The sequence below is a fragment of the Lepidochelys kempii genome, chromosome 1, assembly GCF_965140265.1.
Source record: "Lepidochelys kempii isolate rLepKem1 chromosome 1, rLepKem1.hap2, whole genome shotgun sequence".
NCBI classification, from domain to species: domain Eukaryota; kingdom Metazoa; phylum Chordata; order Testudines; family Cheloniidae; genus Lepidochelys; species Lepidochelys kempii.
This window is the reverse complement of record NC_133256.1, coordinates 260,397,940-260,413,090: the sequence shown is the minus strand read 5'-3', so window position 1 is coordinate 260,413,090 and position 15,151 is coordinate 260,397,940. Positions and strand designations below refer to the sequence as shown.

The following is a 15,151-nucleotide window of genomic DNA, read 5'->3' as shown; positions in this document are numbered from 1 at the left end:
TGGACATCTTTTATAAATAACTTTAACCACCCCCACCCCCCACACATTGGGATAACAGTGGTTTTGTGTGGGAAGCGGGGAAATGTACATCTAAGAATGGGATGTCATTCATCCCAGTCTTGTAATGAAGAGTGGCAGAGAGAAAAGTGGTGGAAAAGGAACCAGTCCCCCATGTCAGGAAACACCAATCAGGTTGGGATTTGAAATATGGCAGAAGATCCTTCAATCTAGATGCCTGTTTATCCATTCTCTACCAGTAGCACTTACTTCTTCAAAGGCTGATTATGCCAGTGAAATTTCCATATTACCCATGCACAACAAATGACCCTGCATTCTTCACCTTGGCACTTACTGAGCTATCTGAGTGGGGACCAAAGCTGCCAGGATCAACTTCCAAAGGTGTCACAGGAAATTACATAAAGCCCTGGCTAATGTAATGGATGCCTGAAGTGACACCAATGGGGAGAGGGAGGGAAAATGAACAGGTAACTAACTATTGCTAAGCTACCACAGGTGGTGGGGGAAAGGCTGATTTTATGAGTAATTTCCCTCCCACATTTCATCCACTTTCAAAATATGAAAATGAAGTTATAGTCCAAAAAGTGACAGTAAAAACTATACTGTGAGTTTTCTACTTATACTCCCACTGTGACCTGCAGATTCCCATCTATCCTCAGCTCACCAGCCAAAAGATGATTTTTCTATCTGCTTCCAACTGAAACTCCACCTTGGCTTTGCCAGTCCCTCTACTCCCTCTGCCTTCGACATCCCAAATGAAGGAGTTTGCAATCAAATCTTGGCTGGACATATTGTGGCAGATACGTGAGGCATATTAGAACCCACCTCGCTCTCCGACAGTGATACACTAGCTCTGCAGTCAGCTCTTGTTTTGGCCAGTGAAATGAGCAGATTTGACTGGAAGACCCCGAGAGCAGATATTCGGACTAGAGAAGGTGTCGATTTTACACAGTGGGTCCGCTGACCTTAAGCAGCCTTTAACCCCCACTGTGCTAATATTTTCAGTGATTTTTTCCCACTGTTAGGTTCATGCCTTTTTAGAGGTGAAAAAAAGTCATCTACATTTGAGCTGAGGTTTCAGTTAACTAAGTTCAAGGGGACCCCTCTCCTCCTTTAAAAAACCCATGATGCACCCCTCACTCAACACCCCCCTGCAGCAGCGCCTCTTCAGATTGACCATTTGTGCTGGACACCAGGCTGGCTGGAGGTGTTGTGGAAATAGCTATGATGGCATACTGGGCCTTCCAGGAATTTGAGCACCAGTCCCAAGTGACTGAGCAAAAACCACTTGGGCAGGAGAGGGTGAGCAGGAAACCGGAGAGAGCTTGCAAGGGCTGCCCGACACCTGACAGTGGCCAAGTGAAGGAGGGCTACTGAGACACACAGAGGGCTGGATCACCAGGGGCCCTGGCCGGGGCACGGATGTTCAGCAGCGGGATTCTTCCCCTGCTAGGTCTGGGAGGGAAGATGTCGAGCTGTGGCTCCGAGACAGAAACCCGAGTCCATCCCGCCGCAGCGCGCCCGTCGGGTGTTGCGGGGGACGCCCGGACACAGAGGGGCTGCAGCCAAGCCTGGGACGGGACTGGCCCGGAGGCGCAGCTCGCCCGCCCCGCCTAGGGGTCCGGCACGCGCCACCTACCGGGCTGCACGAGCGTGGGTCGCGCGGGGGCTTCGGGCAGCGCGCGGACGATCCTCCGGTCCTCGAGACTCCGGGGGCGCCCCTCGCGCGTGACGCCGCTGCGCGTGACAGGACCAAAGGAAGAGAGGGACGGGGGGGCGGGCGGGATAAGCGGAGCAGAGCGCGTGAGAGAGCCGCGCGCCGGCCCCCTGCGGCTACCCCTTGTCCATCAACCTGCGAGGCACCCCGCCGGCCCTGGCCCTGCGCACGGGCGGGGCGAAACCTTCCCCGACCAATGGAAGCGGCGCGGAGGCCTAGATGTGCTGTTGCCATAGCAACAAGGCGGGGAGCGCTTCAGCGCACGTGGTACAGAGCGAGCCGGGATCCGCGCGGGGCCGGGGGCCGTCCCACGAGGACCCAGCAGGGAGGCTCTGTGCGGGCCGGCGGGCTGCGGCTGGGGCGATCGGCTTGTTTGTGACCTGCCCGACTGTGAGCCAGCGGCGAGCCAGGGGGAGGGGCTGGGCTGGGCTGCACGGGAGGGCGGCAGCGCTTGGGGGAAGCTGGGCATAGGGGTGGTTGGAAGGACTGGCGGCTGGGATGCAAGGCCGGGACTCAGGAGCTCTTTTTCCCGCCCCCCACGGTGGTCTGAGAATGGGGGGCGGGTGGAGCTCCCCCCTTAGTGCAGCTTAGCCCGGGCTCTGCATCTTCTGCACGCCCCAACGGAGCCCTGAGACCCCCCGTCCCTTCCCACAGCAGACTCGCCCCCATCCAAAGGAGTCCCGAACAATGCCCCATCGGCTGGAGAAGACCCGCACTGGCCGAATGCCCGCCCGCATCGATCCGGAGGAGTCCTGGCCTGCTCAAGCCCCGAGCCTTCCCCTCCTACACAGGAAGGTCCCCTTGGCCAGCTGCAGCCAACCCCTGCATCGCCTCCTCAGACACCAAGCCGATGCAGGGTAAAGCCTCTTAGCGCTGTGATGTTTCACTCAGTGATGGGCTGCTCAGCACCTTCTCTCTCTCACAACCTTTTCTTTCTACCCTCCCCTTCCACACTTCACACGCTCCTCAAAGTCACGCTATCACAAACTCACCCAAGGCCCCTTTGGTTTTCAGAGCGCCTCTTGAAGGCCACAGCTTCTCAGGCACGTAGAGCCTTCCTTTCAACACGCAGTGGCCACAGCTATTTCTCAAGTCCCGCCATTACTGTCACAGTTAAAATCATAACAAAAGGAAAAAATACAGGAGCCCAGCCTGCTGCCTGTCTGCTTTTCTCTCTTCCTGGCCCCTTGACCAGCTGCCACCCTGTTTGGCTGGGCAATTGTCCTTATGCCTGTGGCCAGAGTATTTCCCTTTGCGGCTCCAAAATATCTCCCACGTGCAGGTCTTGAAGCTGGGCCCAGTGGCGGAAGGCGATGTAGAAGCAGGCGGGGTGGCTTTGCAGGCTAATTGTCTCTTTGGAGGTGAAAATCCACACTGCAGGGTGCGAACAGAAGTCACCATAAAAGGAGGAGGCAAGGCATGTGCTCGCCAGGCCAGGCATTTCTTTCTCCCCATTCAAAAGGAATGGCCCTTCCTGTTGGGGAATCGAACCCCAGTCTCTCGCGTGCCAGGCGGGGATACTCACTACTATACTAACGAGGAATGGGGCAGGGCTATGTGCTATACAGACCTCCTACAGATCACCTATGTCCAGCTTACATCACACCGTGGCCTCCACCAGGCAACAACACCCCTTGCTCTCTTCTTCCTAAAGCCTTTGGCTGCAGGCAGCAACAGCCCTGGCAAAAGCCCTGTCTCTCCTCACATGCGCTTGCCCAGCAGGCCGCCTTTGGGGGGGCTACACAGATCTTCCCACAACACCTGACTTGGACCTTTTCCTCAATGAAGGGCTGCTCAGCACCTTCTTCCTTTCACAACCCTTTCTTTCTACCCTCCCCCTTCCACACTTCACATGCTCCTTAAAGTGACGCTATCACAAACTCACCCAAGGCTCCTTTGGCTTTCAGAGCGCCTCTTGAGGGCCGCAGCTTCTCAGGCCCGTAGAGCCTTCCTTTCAACACAGTGGCTGGACGTTCCAAACTCAGCCCTTTCCAGGATGGAATACGCCGCTTCCAGATGTTGGTGCCCAGGAAGAATTCCTCTTACTCTTCTGATTCACTTTCCTTCTCCAAGTGGAAACTAGGGACCAGCTGCTGCCTCTCTGCAAATGGATGCAATCAGGCTGACCCACTAAGCTTGTGTCAGGAGATTTCCCACCCAAAAGCAATACCGTGACTTGGATTTGAGCTGAGGTTGCTGCGGCCACCGCACAGATTAGTAACCACTATACAATCAGGGCCAGCACTGGTAAGAGCTGCATCTTGTTATGAGAACTACTCTGGATAAGAAAGCACCAGACACTGATGAATTGCATATTCTTCAACAGTATAGAAATGCTTTAACTCGTTATTCTGTGCTAAAGTACTGATAAATAACCATGAAACAAAAGAGGATACCAGGGCTGCAGTTTCTTTGATTTCCAGAAACACCGTGGGCCTGATTCACCACTGTGTTACTCCAGTTTTACACTGATGTAAGTCCATTGATTTCTGTGCAAAACCAGAGTGAGGCAGTAGTGAATTAGGCCCTATATATTAATAAAGCATTCAGTATGGTGCCTTGGAACTCATACAGGATTATAATACCAATTTACAAAGGAGGTCAATATCCTTATCCCCATTTTATGATGGGGAACCCAAGGCACAGAGAGATGAAAGCCCAAGGTTAGATAGTAAATCACAATGTGCATTTTAAACTTATATAAAAGAAAGATTGGAGGTTTGGGGTTGGTTACATCAAGGGAAAGGTAAGCTACTCATCAAGGTAAACGGTACAGGTCAGATTCTCTGCTATGTCCAACCTCTGCTGGGCACAGCAGAAATAGGGCTATCAGGGAACTGGTTAAAGCTCCCTGATTCTCTGCCAAGCCAGGCCGTGGACTGGGGGTTTCTCTAACCTGCACTAGCTGACTGTGGTCCCCAAGGGACCTTCAAGGGACAACTGAGGATTGCTGGAGTTCATTATGCTATGGGTTCTGGGGACAGAGGCATAGGAGCCACTTTTGGGGACTCACACCCAGTTTCCACTCCCTTTGTGCCACCAAGAATCTGTCCCTATTATTTTTACTTCTGGTTTTAACAGTGGAGTCCGTTCTGTCATTACTGGAATGTAGCTGGATATGCCCTTTTGCCTCACTGGTCTAAGGTAAATAAAATACCCAGTGTCCTGAAGAGGGCTATGTGGAAAATATGCTGATGTGTTTGCCCATAGGCTGTGTTTGGTAAAAATGAACTCATGCCATTCTAGAATGGTACCTCAATCTTATGTTAAAAAACATGAAGAGAATGTGGTTAACCAAAGATATCCTACAACCTGTTCAATTTTCAGAATGAGTAGCATCTATTGTGTGTCCTAAGAAACAGGCAGGCACTGTTGGCATTTGCAGAGCTTATAAGGTAACAAGCCATGTGAACTAATATCCAGTTGCCCAAGCCCAGGATCTGTTAGTACAGGTTTGCAAAACTAGATGTGCCTCAAGTTTACAAGTAGGTGGAGCTCCAGCAAGAGGCACAAAAATACTTGTGCTTAAATACCCAGTTTCAGCATAATTGATTTCCTCATGGAGTGACTAGCCCTCTGGATGTATATCAGCATATCACAAATCAAATATTCCAGTGTTTAAGTGGAGTGATCTGCCTTCTAGATGCTCTTATAGTTTTAAACAAGGAAACTAATTAGAGAAATCTGGACTGTTATACACAAATCAATCCTTCTCCTTGACCAGCTTTCCTCTTCTTAGTGAGCCTGTATTCCTAGCAGAACTGATTCTCTTTTGCATTGCCTCTTGTGCCATCATTTACACCTTTGCAGTGAATGTAAAATGCTACCATTCTGATTGGGGTGTGTTTAACATTTTCTTGGCCCCACTGTAAATGATTACACCAAGTGCAAAGCAGTGGAGAATTAGTCCCAACATCTCCTCATACCTATGGAAATGGGCTCACTGTGAAGTGGTTTTTCTGGAGAACCATCCCTGCCCCACTCAGAGTAAAATAAATTTGCTTTTGTCTAAATTCTTTGTGCCATTCATAACTGTTATTCAAGAAAGTTTAATTTACCTCTTTCTCCAGTGCCCCAGATTTTGCATAGCACATGTTTCAGTAAGAGGCTACAAAGCAGCAGCAGGGTTAAGGGAGAATGCCACTTCTGTGATCTATTTAGAGCAGGTTGCACAGCGGAGCCAAGAGGTCAGTGAAGAAGCTTGGCAACATGTGACCTCCAGAAGAAGAAGGGGGAATGTCTGGGTACCAGCAACGCGGACACAGGTAAATAACCGTTTTCATGTTCTCTCCACAGGTACCATTGCGGAGAGTGGACCAGATGATACGTCTGGGGGGAGAAAGCAGAAGGAGACTCCACTGGTTGGAAGGCATGAGATGCGCTGTCCTGAGATTGGGGGTTCCACGACCACCACTCCCAAGAAAAGGAGGTGGGTGGTGGTGGTCGGGGACGCTCTCCTCAGGGGGACTGAATCATCTATCTGCCGCCCTGACCGGGAAAACAGAGAAGTCTGCTGCTTGCCAGGGGCTAAGATTCGCAATGTGATGGAGAGACTGCCGAGACTCAAGCCCTCGGATCGCTACCCCTTCCTGCTTCTCCACGTGGGCACCAATGATACTGCCAAGAATGACCTTGAGCAGATCACTGCGGACTACGTGGCTCTGGGAAGAAGGATAAAGGAGTTGGAGGCGCAAGCGGTGTTCTCGTCCATCCTCCCCGTGGAAGGAAAAGGCCGGGATAGGGACCGTCGAATCGTGGAAGTCAACGAATGGCTACGCAGGTGGTGTCGGAGAGAAGGCTTTGGATTCTTTGACCATGGGATGGTGTTCCATGAAGGAGGAGTGCTGGGCAGAGACGGGCTCCACCTAACGAAGAGAGGGAAGAGCATCTTTGCGAGCAGGCTGGCTAACCTAGTGAGGAGGGCTTTAAACTAGGTTCACCGGGGGAAGGAGACCAAAGCCCTGAGGTAAGTGGGAAAGCGGGATACCGGGAGGAAGCACAGGCAGGAACGTCTGTGAGGGGAGGGCTCCTACCTCATACTGAGAATGAGGGGCAATCAGCAGATTATCTCAAGTGCCTATATACAAATGTACAAAGCCTTGGAAACAAGCAGGAAGAACTGGAGGTCCTGGTGATGTCAAGGAATTATGACGTGATTGGAATAACAGGGACTTGGTGGGATAACTCACATGACTGGAGTACTGTCATGGATGGTTATAAACTGTTCAGGATGGACAGGCAGGGCAGAAAAGGTGGGGGAGTAGCACTGTATGTAAGGGAGCAGTATGACTGCTCAGAGCTCCGGTATGAAACTGGAGAAAAACCTGAGTGTCTCTGGATTAAGTTTAGAAGTGTGAGCAACAAGAGTGATGTCGTGGTGGGAGTCTGCTATAGACCACCGGACCAGGGGGATGAGGTGGATGAGGCTTTCTTCCAGCAACTCGCAGAAGCTACTAGATCAAACGCCCTGGTTCTCATGGGCGACTTTAATCTTCCTGATATCTGCTGGGAGAGTACTACAGCGGTGCATAGACAATCCAGGAAGTTTTTGGAAAATGTAGGGGACAATTTCCTGGTGCAAGTGCTAGAGGAGCCAACTAGGGGGGGAGCTTTTCTTGACCTGCTGCTCACAAACTGGGAAGAATTAGTGGGGGAAGCAAAAGTGGATGGGAATCTGGGAGGCAGTGACCATGAGTTGGTTGAGTTCAGGATCCTGACACAGGGAAGAAAGGTAAGCAGGAGAATACGGACCCTGGACTTCAGGAAAGCAGACTTTGACTCCCTCAGGGAACTGATGGGTAGGATCCCCTGGGGGAATAACATGAAGGGGAAAAAGAAAAGGAGTACTTGTGGCATCTTAGAGACTAACCAATTTATTTGAGCATGAGCTTTCGTGAGCTACAGCTCACTTCATCGGATGCATACTGTGGAAACTGCAGCAGACTTTATATACACACAGAGAATATGAAACAATACCATGAAGGGGAAAAAGAAAAGGAGTACTTGTGGCACCTTAGAGACTAACCAATTTATTTGAGCATGAGCTTTCGTGAGTTACAGCTCACTTCATCAGATGCATACCGTGGAAACTGCAGCAGACTTTATATACACACAGAGAATATGAAACAATACCTCCTCCCACCCCACTGTCCTGCTGGTAATAGCTTATCTAAAGTGATCATCAAGTTGGGCCATTTCCAGCACAAATCCAGGTTTTCTCACCCTCCACCCCCCCACACACAAATTCACTCTCCTGCTGGTAATAGCCCATCCAAAGTGACAACTCTCTACACAATGTGCATGATAATCAAGTTGGGCCATTTCCTGCACAAATCCAGGTTCTCTCACCCCCTCACCCCCCTCCAAAAAACACACACACAAACTCACTATCCTGCTGGTAATAGCTCATCCAAAGTGACCACTCTCCCTACAATGTGCATGATAATCAAGATGGGCCATTTCCAGCACAAATTCAGGTTTTCTCGCCCCCCCACCCCCATACACACACAAACTCACTCTCCTGCTGGTAATAGCTCATCCAAAGTGAACACTCCCTACAATGTGCATGGTAATCAAGGTGGGCCATGTCCAGCACAAATCCAGGCTTTCTCACCCCCCCCCTTTTTCCTCACAGCAGGAGAGTGAGTTTTTGTGTGTGTGTGTCCCCCTGGGAAAAAAAAGGGGGGACGCGTTGCATATGAGAGTGCTAAAGGAATTGGCGGCTGTGATTGCAGAGCCATTGGCCATTATCTTTGAAAACTCGTGGCGAACAGGGGAAGTCCCAGATGACTGGAAAAAGGCTAATGTCGTGCCAATCTTTAAAAAAGGGAAGGAGGAGGATCCTGGGAACTACAGGCCAGTCAGCCTCACCTCAGTTCCTGGAAAACTCATGGAGCAGGTCCTCAAGGAATCAATCCTGAAGCACTTACACGAGAGGAAAGTGATCAGGAACAGTCAGCATGGATTCACCAAGGGAAGGTCATGCCTGACTAATGTAATCGCCTTCTATGATGAGATTACTGGTTCTGTGGATGAAGGGAAAGCAGTGGATGTATTGTTTCTTGACTTTAGCAAAGCTTTTGACACGGTCTCCCACAGTATTCTTGTCAGCAAGTTGAAGTATGGGCTGGATGAATGCACTATAAGGTGGGTAGAAAGTTGGCTAGATTGTCGGGCTCAACGGGTAGTCATCAATGGCTCCATGTCTAGTTGGCAGCCAGTATCAAGTGGAGTGCCCCAAGGGTCGGTCCTGGGGCCGGTTTTGTTCAATATCTTCATAAATGATCTGGAGGATGGTGTGGATTGCACTCTCAGCAAATTTGCGGATGATACTAAACTAGGAGAAGTGGTAGATACGCTGGAGGGCAGGGATAGGATACAGAGGGACCTAGACAAATTGGAGGATTGGGCCAAAAGAAATCTAATGAGGTTCAACAAGGATAAGTGCAGGGTCCTGCACTTAGGACGGAAGAACCCAATGCACCGCTACAGACTAGGGACCGAATGGCTAGGCAGCAGTTCTGCAGAAAAGGACCTAGGGGTGACAGTGGACGAGAAGCTGGATATGAGTCAACAGTGTGCCCTTGTTGCCAAGAAGGCCAATGGCATTTTGGGATGTATAAGTAGGGGCGTAGCCAGCAGATCGAGGGACGTGATCGTTCCCCTCTATTCGACATTGGTGAGGCCTCATCTGGAGTACTGTGTCCAGTTTTGGGCCCCGCACTACAAAAAGGATGTGGATAAATTGGAGAGAGTCCAGCGAAGGGCAACAAAAATGATTAGGGGTCTGGAACACATGACTTATGAGGAGACGCTGAGGGAACTGGGATTGTTTAGTCTGCAGAAGAGAAGAATGAGGGGGGATTTGATAGCTGCCTTCAACTACCTGAGAGGTGGTTCCAAAGAGGATGGCTCTAGACTATTCTCAGTGGTAGAAGAGGACAGGACAAGGAGTAATGGTCTCAAGTTGCAGTGGGGGAGGTTTAGGTTGGACATTAGGAAAAACTTTTTCACTAGGAGGGTGGTGAAACACTGGAATGCGTTACCTAGGGAGGTGGTAGAATCTCCTTCCTTAGAAGTTTTTAAGGTCATGCTTGACAAAGCCCTGGCTGGGATGATTTAATTGGGGATTGGTCCTGCTTTGAGCAGGGGGTTGGACTAGATGACCTCCTGAGGTCCCTTCCAACCCTGATATTCTATGATTCTATGATTTGGCAGTCATAGCAGACGATCATGGAGCACTTTCCGAAGTGCCCTAATCAATGAGTGCATGGGTAGCTAAGGAGGTTGAGCATCTTCACTTAAAACGTGGGGACAGGGCAGAAATGAGCAAACAAGAAGAAACCCACCTTGATTATACTTCAAAAGGTTTTCTCTCCCCCCACCCCACTCTCTTGCTGGTAATAGCTCATCTTAAGTGATCACTCTCCTTACAATGTGTATGATAAACACCCATTTTTTCATGGTCTGTGCGTATATAAATCTCACTGTATTTTCCACTTTATGCATCCGACGAAGTGAGCTGTAGCTCACGAAAGCTTATGCTCAAATAAATTGGTTCGTCTCTACGGTGCCACAAGTCCTCCTTTTTGCGAATACAGACTAACACGGCTGCTACTCTGAAACCAAACAAGAAGAATGGAGACTGAATTCCTCTTAACTCTATCCTCTCATGGGATGAGATCCAAGTGCAGTGGGAGTGTCTAAAGGGACAGCCCAAGACTGAATAAAAATGGAGATTGGGTGGGGAGCCTAGCAGTTACCAGATCTCTCCTTCTCTCACACAAAGATAGATGGGTCTCTCAGACCTAGAAGGCGGTGTGTTGAAGAAGTGCCCTCCCAGATGGTGCCAAGGTACTCAGATACCATGGCAATGAGCAGAGTAAAAATGCCTACTATGGACAGTTAGATAATTGTGGATTCAAGATAAACTGGCTAATCAGCGCTGGAGCTCTCACATTGAAAACTGATGTTTGAAATGCCTGCAGTGACAAGTGGATGAAGCCAGTAAGTGTGTCCCATACCATGCAATGAACTCATCCCTAGCTACAGCTCTCACCTTCAGTGTAGAGAGCAGGGGAGGAGAGGAGTGGGCTGGGGTGGGGAGAATAATTTCTCTTATTAACTTGGTGCTGCATCTTTTAGCACATTTTCATTTCTTCAGCAAATAAAAGAACCTTTGTTTTCTCACTCCAACCCAACTAGCAGCCTCTGGTTATTTAATGCTTCTGTCTGCCTCGAACCTTTGGAACATGCCTGTCTTGGATTCGCCCTCCCAACTGAATCTGACAGGAACCATAAATATTCTCTGATCTCTTCTGCTTCAGCTGTAATTCGCCAAGTGCTGGCAATGAGCTGAGCTGTCTGCCTTTGTCAGGATCAAAACAGGCATTCAAGCCATATGATGTCAGACTATATTACCCACCACAACCACCCTGCCTCTCCTATGAGCACTCAGCAGAGGACAGGGAGAGGTATCACTTGCAAGTCTGTCCATGCTGTCTTCATTAGCCCATGACATCATCCTCGAGCCTTCTTAGCCTCTCCCTGCCCCCAAGCATACACACATACTCCGTACTATGAGGTGTTATAGTTAAAGCTCAGGCAGTGACCCAAGCCCAGCATGAAACAAAGCTGCTAACTATATACAAGATTCAGGCTACCTCTGCATAGACCTGCAGGCAGTGCAGTCAAGCAACAATGGCTGCAGCAAGACAGGCTGCAAGTTTTATACCTTAGGATCGAGGAGGGTGACTGACTGCCTCTCCAAGGGCATTACATTGCCAGGTGTCTCTTCAGATTATGATCTCAGTACAAATTCACTGTGATAACACAACATTTATATACTGCTTTACATCTTCAAATTGCTCTGTAAACTAACTGTGATCAGTTATAAATATCAGTAACACTATATAATCAGTGATACTATAAACAAAGGAGCAGGATGCCTGGGTGGTAAGTGAATAGGAGAGCTCCAGGGGAAATCCTGCAGGATGTGGAAGCAAGATTTAGTTAGTCCTTTTCTATCTTCTAAACTCTTCACAAACACAAATGAATGAATCCACTCAGCAGTCTTGGGAGGCAGGAAGGGATCATTAAACCCATTTTACTGATGGAGAACTGAGGCACAGACAGGTTAAGTGACTTGCTGAAAGTCAGAGGGAATCCATGTGAGAGTGAAGATTACACCTAATGAGTTCCTGGCTCTCAATCCTCTCATCAGTCTGTGCCTCTCTGCTGGTTCTGGCAAACAACTAGGATCAGTTGTCTCTGGGTCAGTAGTCAGACAATGACTAAGCACTGTACTGAGGCTCTGTGCTGTAGGTAGTGAGGAAGGGGACTGGAAAACATTCACTTCCCATCTCAACTGTTGATTAGTGTTGCTGTGTGCCGTTAAATATCTTTTGTATTTCATCCTGAAGCAGGGATCTCAAACTCAAGTCACCATGAGGGCCACATGAGGACTAGTACATTTGCCTGGGGGCTGCATCATTGACACCTTTGCATATAAAGAAACAAAAGCCTGCCCCCGGCCCCGCCCCCACTCCATCCCTTTCATGAGGCCCCGCCCCACCTCTTCCCCAAAGTCCCCGCCCCAACTCAGCCCCTATTCCAACCCCTTCCCCAAATCCCCACCCCTGCCCAACCTCTCCTCCTCCCCATAGTGCGCCACATCCCCGCTCTTCCCTCTTCCTCCTGAAAAGTGCTAAGCACCGCCAAACAGTTGTTTGGTGGTGGGAAGTGCCTGGAGGTAGGCAGAGGAGCGGGGACGCAGCACGCTGGGGGCAGGTGGGTGAGGGGAAGCTTGGCGGCGGCGGGAAATAATTCTGGGGGAAGGGGGAGAAATTGGCGGGCCACAGCAAATAATTCCGCGGGCTGCATGTTTGAGACCTCCATCCTAAAGGTAGCTGCATTTTAATAGTGAGAAAATGACTTATAGTTTGTACGTAGCAGTGGCGTGTTATGACAGTTTTAATAAGGCATGCAACAACTCACATGTTTAGGCCGTCCAAAATGGCATCCTCCATGTGGTATGTGACAGGTTGGATCACAGAAACCCTCTGGGGGGTTGCCAACTGATGTGCCAAGACTACTTCTGCTCCTACTTTCCTGCCCTAGCAGCTTAGGTTTGAGCTAGACCTGCTATCCTGCTGCAAACCCAGACCCAGGTCTGAACCACGTCCCCTAACAGCTGTAGGCTTAACTGAAAGCAGCTTACAGAAGTGTTCCTGTCTTTAACACTCAGATGCCCAACTCCCAATGGGGTCCAAACCCTAAATAAATCCATTTTACCCTGCATATACAGGTTAAACTCATAAACTGTTCACCCTCTATAACACTGACAGAGAGATATGCACAGCTATCCCCCCCCCCCAAAGTATTAATACATACTCTGGGTTAATTAATAAGTAAAAAGTGATTTTATTAAATACAGAAAGTAGGATTTAAGTAGTTCCAAGTAGTAACAGACAGAAGTGAATTACCAAGCAAAATAAAACACGCAAGTCTATGTCTAATCAAACCAAATACAGAAAAACCTCACCAATTCCAGTAAGCTTCCTTTTACAGACTAATCTCCTTCTAGTCTGGGTCCAGCAATCACTCACACCCCCTGTAGTTACTGTCCTTTGTTTCAGTTTCTTTCAGGTATCTTTAGGGGTGGAGAAACTCTCTCTTTAGCCAGCTGAAGACCCAATGGAGGGGTCTCCCAGGGGTTTAGATAGACTCTGTCTTGTGGATAGAGACTCCCTCCTCTCTCCTATGCAAAGTCCAGCTATAAAATGGAGCTTTGGAGTCACCTGGGCAAGTCACGTGTCCATGCATGACTGAGTTCCTTACCAGCCAAGCCACATTCCTGGGAAAGCTCAGATGTGGATTGGCATCTCCAAGTTCATTGTTGGCTTAAGGGCTTCTTGATTGGGCACTTACTGAGAATAGTCTTTTCTCAGGAAACTGACCAACTGCTTCACTAAAACCTACTTAGAATCAGACAAATATACAGCCAATATTCATAACTTCAAATACAAAAATGATACATGCATACAGATAGGATTAATAGATTCAGGAGATCATAACCTCTACAGAGATATGTTACATGGCATATGTAGCATAAAACATATTCCAGTTATGTCATATATATATATATATATATATATATACACACAAATATATATGTCATATATATATATATATATATATATATACACACACACAAATACACACACATACATACACACTCATAAGCATATTTCCATAAAGCCTTATGGGAGGGCACGTCACAGACCTCACATATACTGTCACACCTAGGTCAAGATCCCGCTGTGCAGAGGATGCCATTCTGTTCTACAAATGCAGTGACATCACATCCTCACAAATGCCATCCTTCATGAGGACTGGACAGTCATCCTGAGTGCTGTCAGTTAGACAACATACAGCTGCTCAGGCATGCAGGCAAGGCAAGCCTTGTACACACAGACAGCAGGCCACTGGTGTGTAACTCCTTCCCCTTCTTGCCTAAACCCCTAATCATTTTTTTACATTCTTATTTCCCTCTAGGAGCATAAGTCTGTGTTTGTTTCCCCTTCTATAAAATAGAACTAATACTCATCCTCCCACCCTACCTCATAAGGTTGTTGTGATTAGTTAATATCTGTATAAACACCAGGCATCTGTATTAAAGTGCTTTGTAGCACGTAGCTAGAAAGCACCAATAGAACTGCCAAGTATTATTTATTATTACGAACATACAAACTGAGTCACCATGATGCCAGTGGCGTCCCAATAGCACATTAATTCAGAGATGGCAACTGGTGGCCATGGGGGCTGCATCTGGCCGGCCAGATCATTTTATTTGGCCCATCACAGCCCCACTTGGGGCAGGCGACCCAATGGCACCAGGAAAGGCGCAGGGCACTGCGGGGGAAAGCCTCACCTGCACACAGACGCACGCATCACCTGGTGCTGTGGCGAAAGCCAACAGGCTGGAGTGGGGAGCTGGGCCCAGCCCCATGGCACAGGAGCCACTGCTGTGGGGTGAGCTTGTGGGGGCAGAACCTGACCTCAGCCTGCCCCAGCATCACGTGCCCCGGCTCACCCCGGGTTAACGAGCCAGGCTACAGGCATCAGGGGCGAGGAGAATCCTATTGAGGCGGGGCCAGCAGCTTTTATTGCCCCCCCCCCGAAAACCCTGGGCCAGGGAACTGACAGGCGCGGCCCAGAAGAGCCCTGCACGCCCCAAAGCGGGTCTGTTGGGCCAACCGCCCCCGCCCCTAACGCGCTGCTGGAACCCAGCCACCTCAGACACTTGCCGCCCGCCGCAAGCCGCATGCGTAGTAACACGGTTCCGACTCGCCCTCAGCGAGACTGCGCTGCGCACGCAGCACGGTGGGGGGGGGGGGAGTGACGCGCGCGCCAGAC

At 49.5% G+C, this 15,151-nt stretch overlaps 1 protein-coding gene across 1 annotated transcript; it reads left to right on the top strand.

Moving 5' to 3' along the window:
- Positions 1 to 1,245: 1,245 nt before the first annotated feature.
- Positions 1,246 to 7,099, top strand: LOC140908920 (uncharacterized). Its single transcript, XM_073337048.1, has 3 exons — positions 1,246 to 1,320; positions 1,972 to 2,125; positions 6,032 to 7,099. Exons 1-3 carry the CDS (start codon positions 1,246 to 1,248, stop codon positions 6,667 to 6,669), a joined length of 867 nt encoding a protein of 288 aa, XP_073193149.1. The 3' UTR covers positions 6,670 to 7,099.
- Positions 7,100 to 15,151: the final 8,052 nt, after the last annotated feature.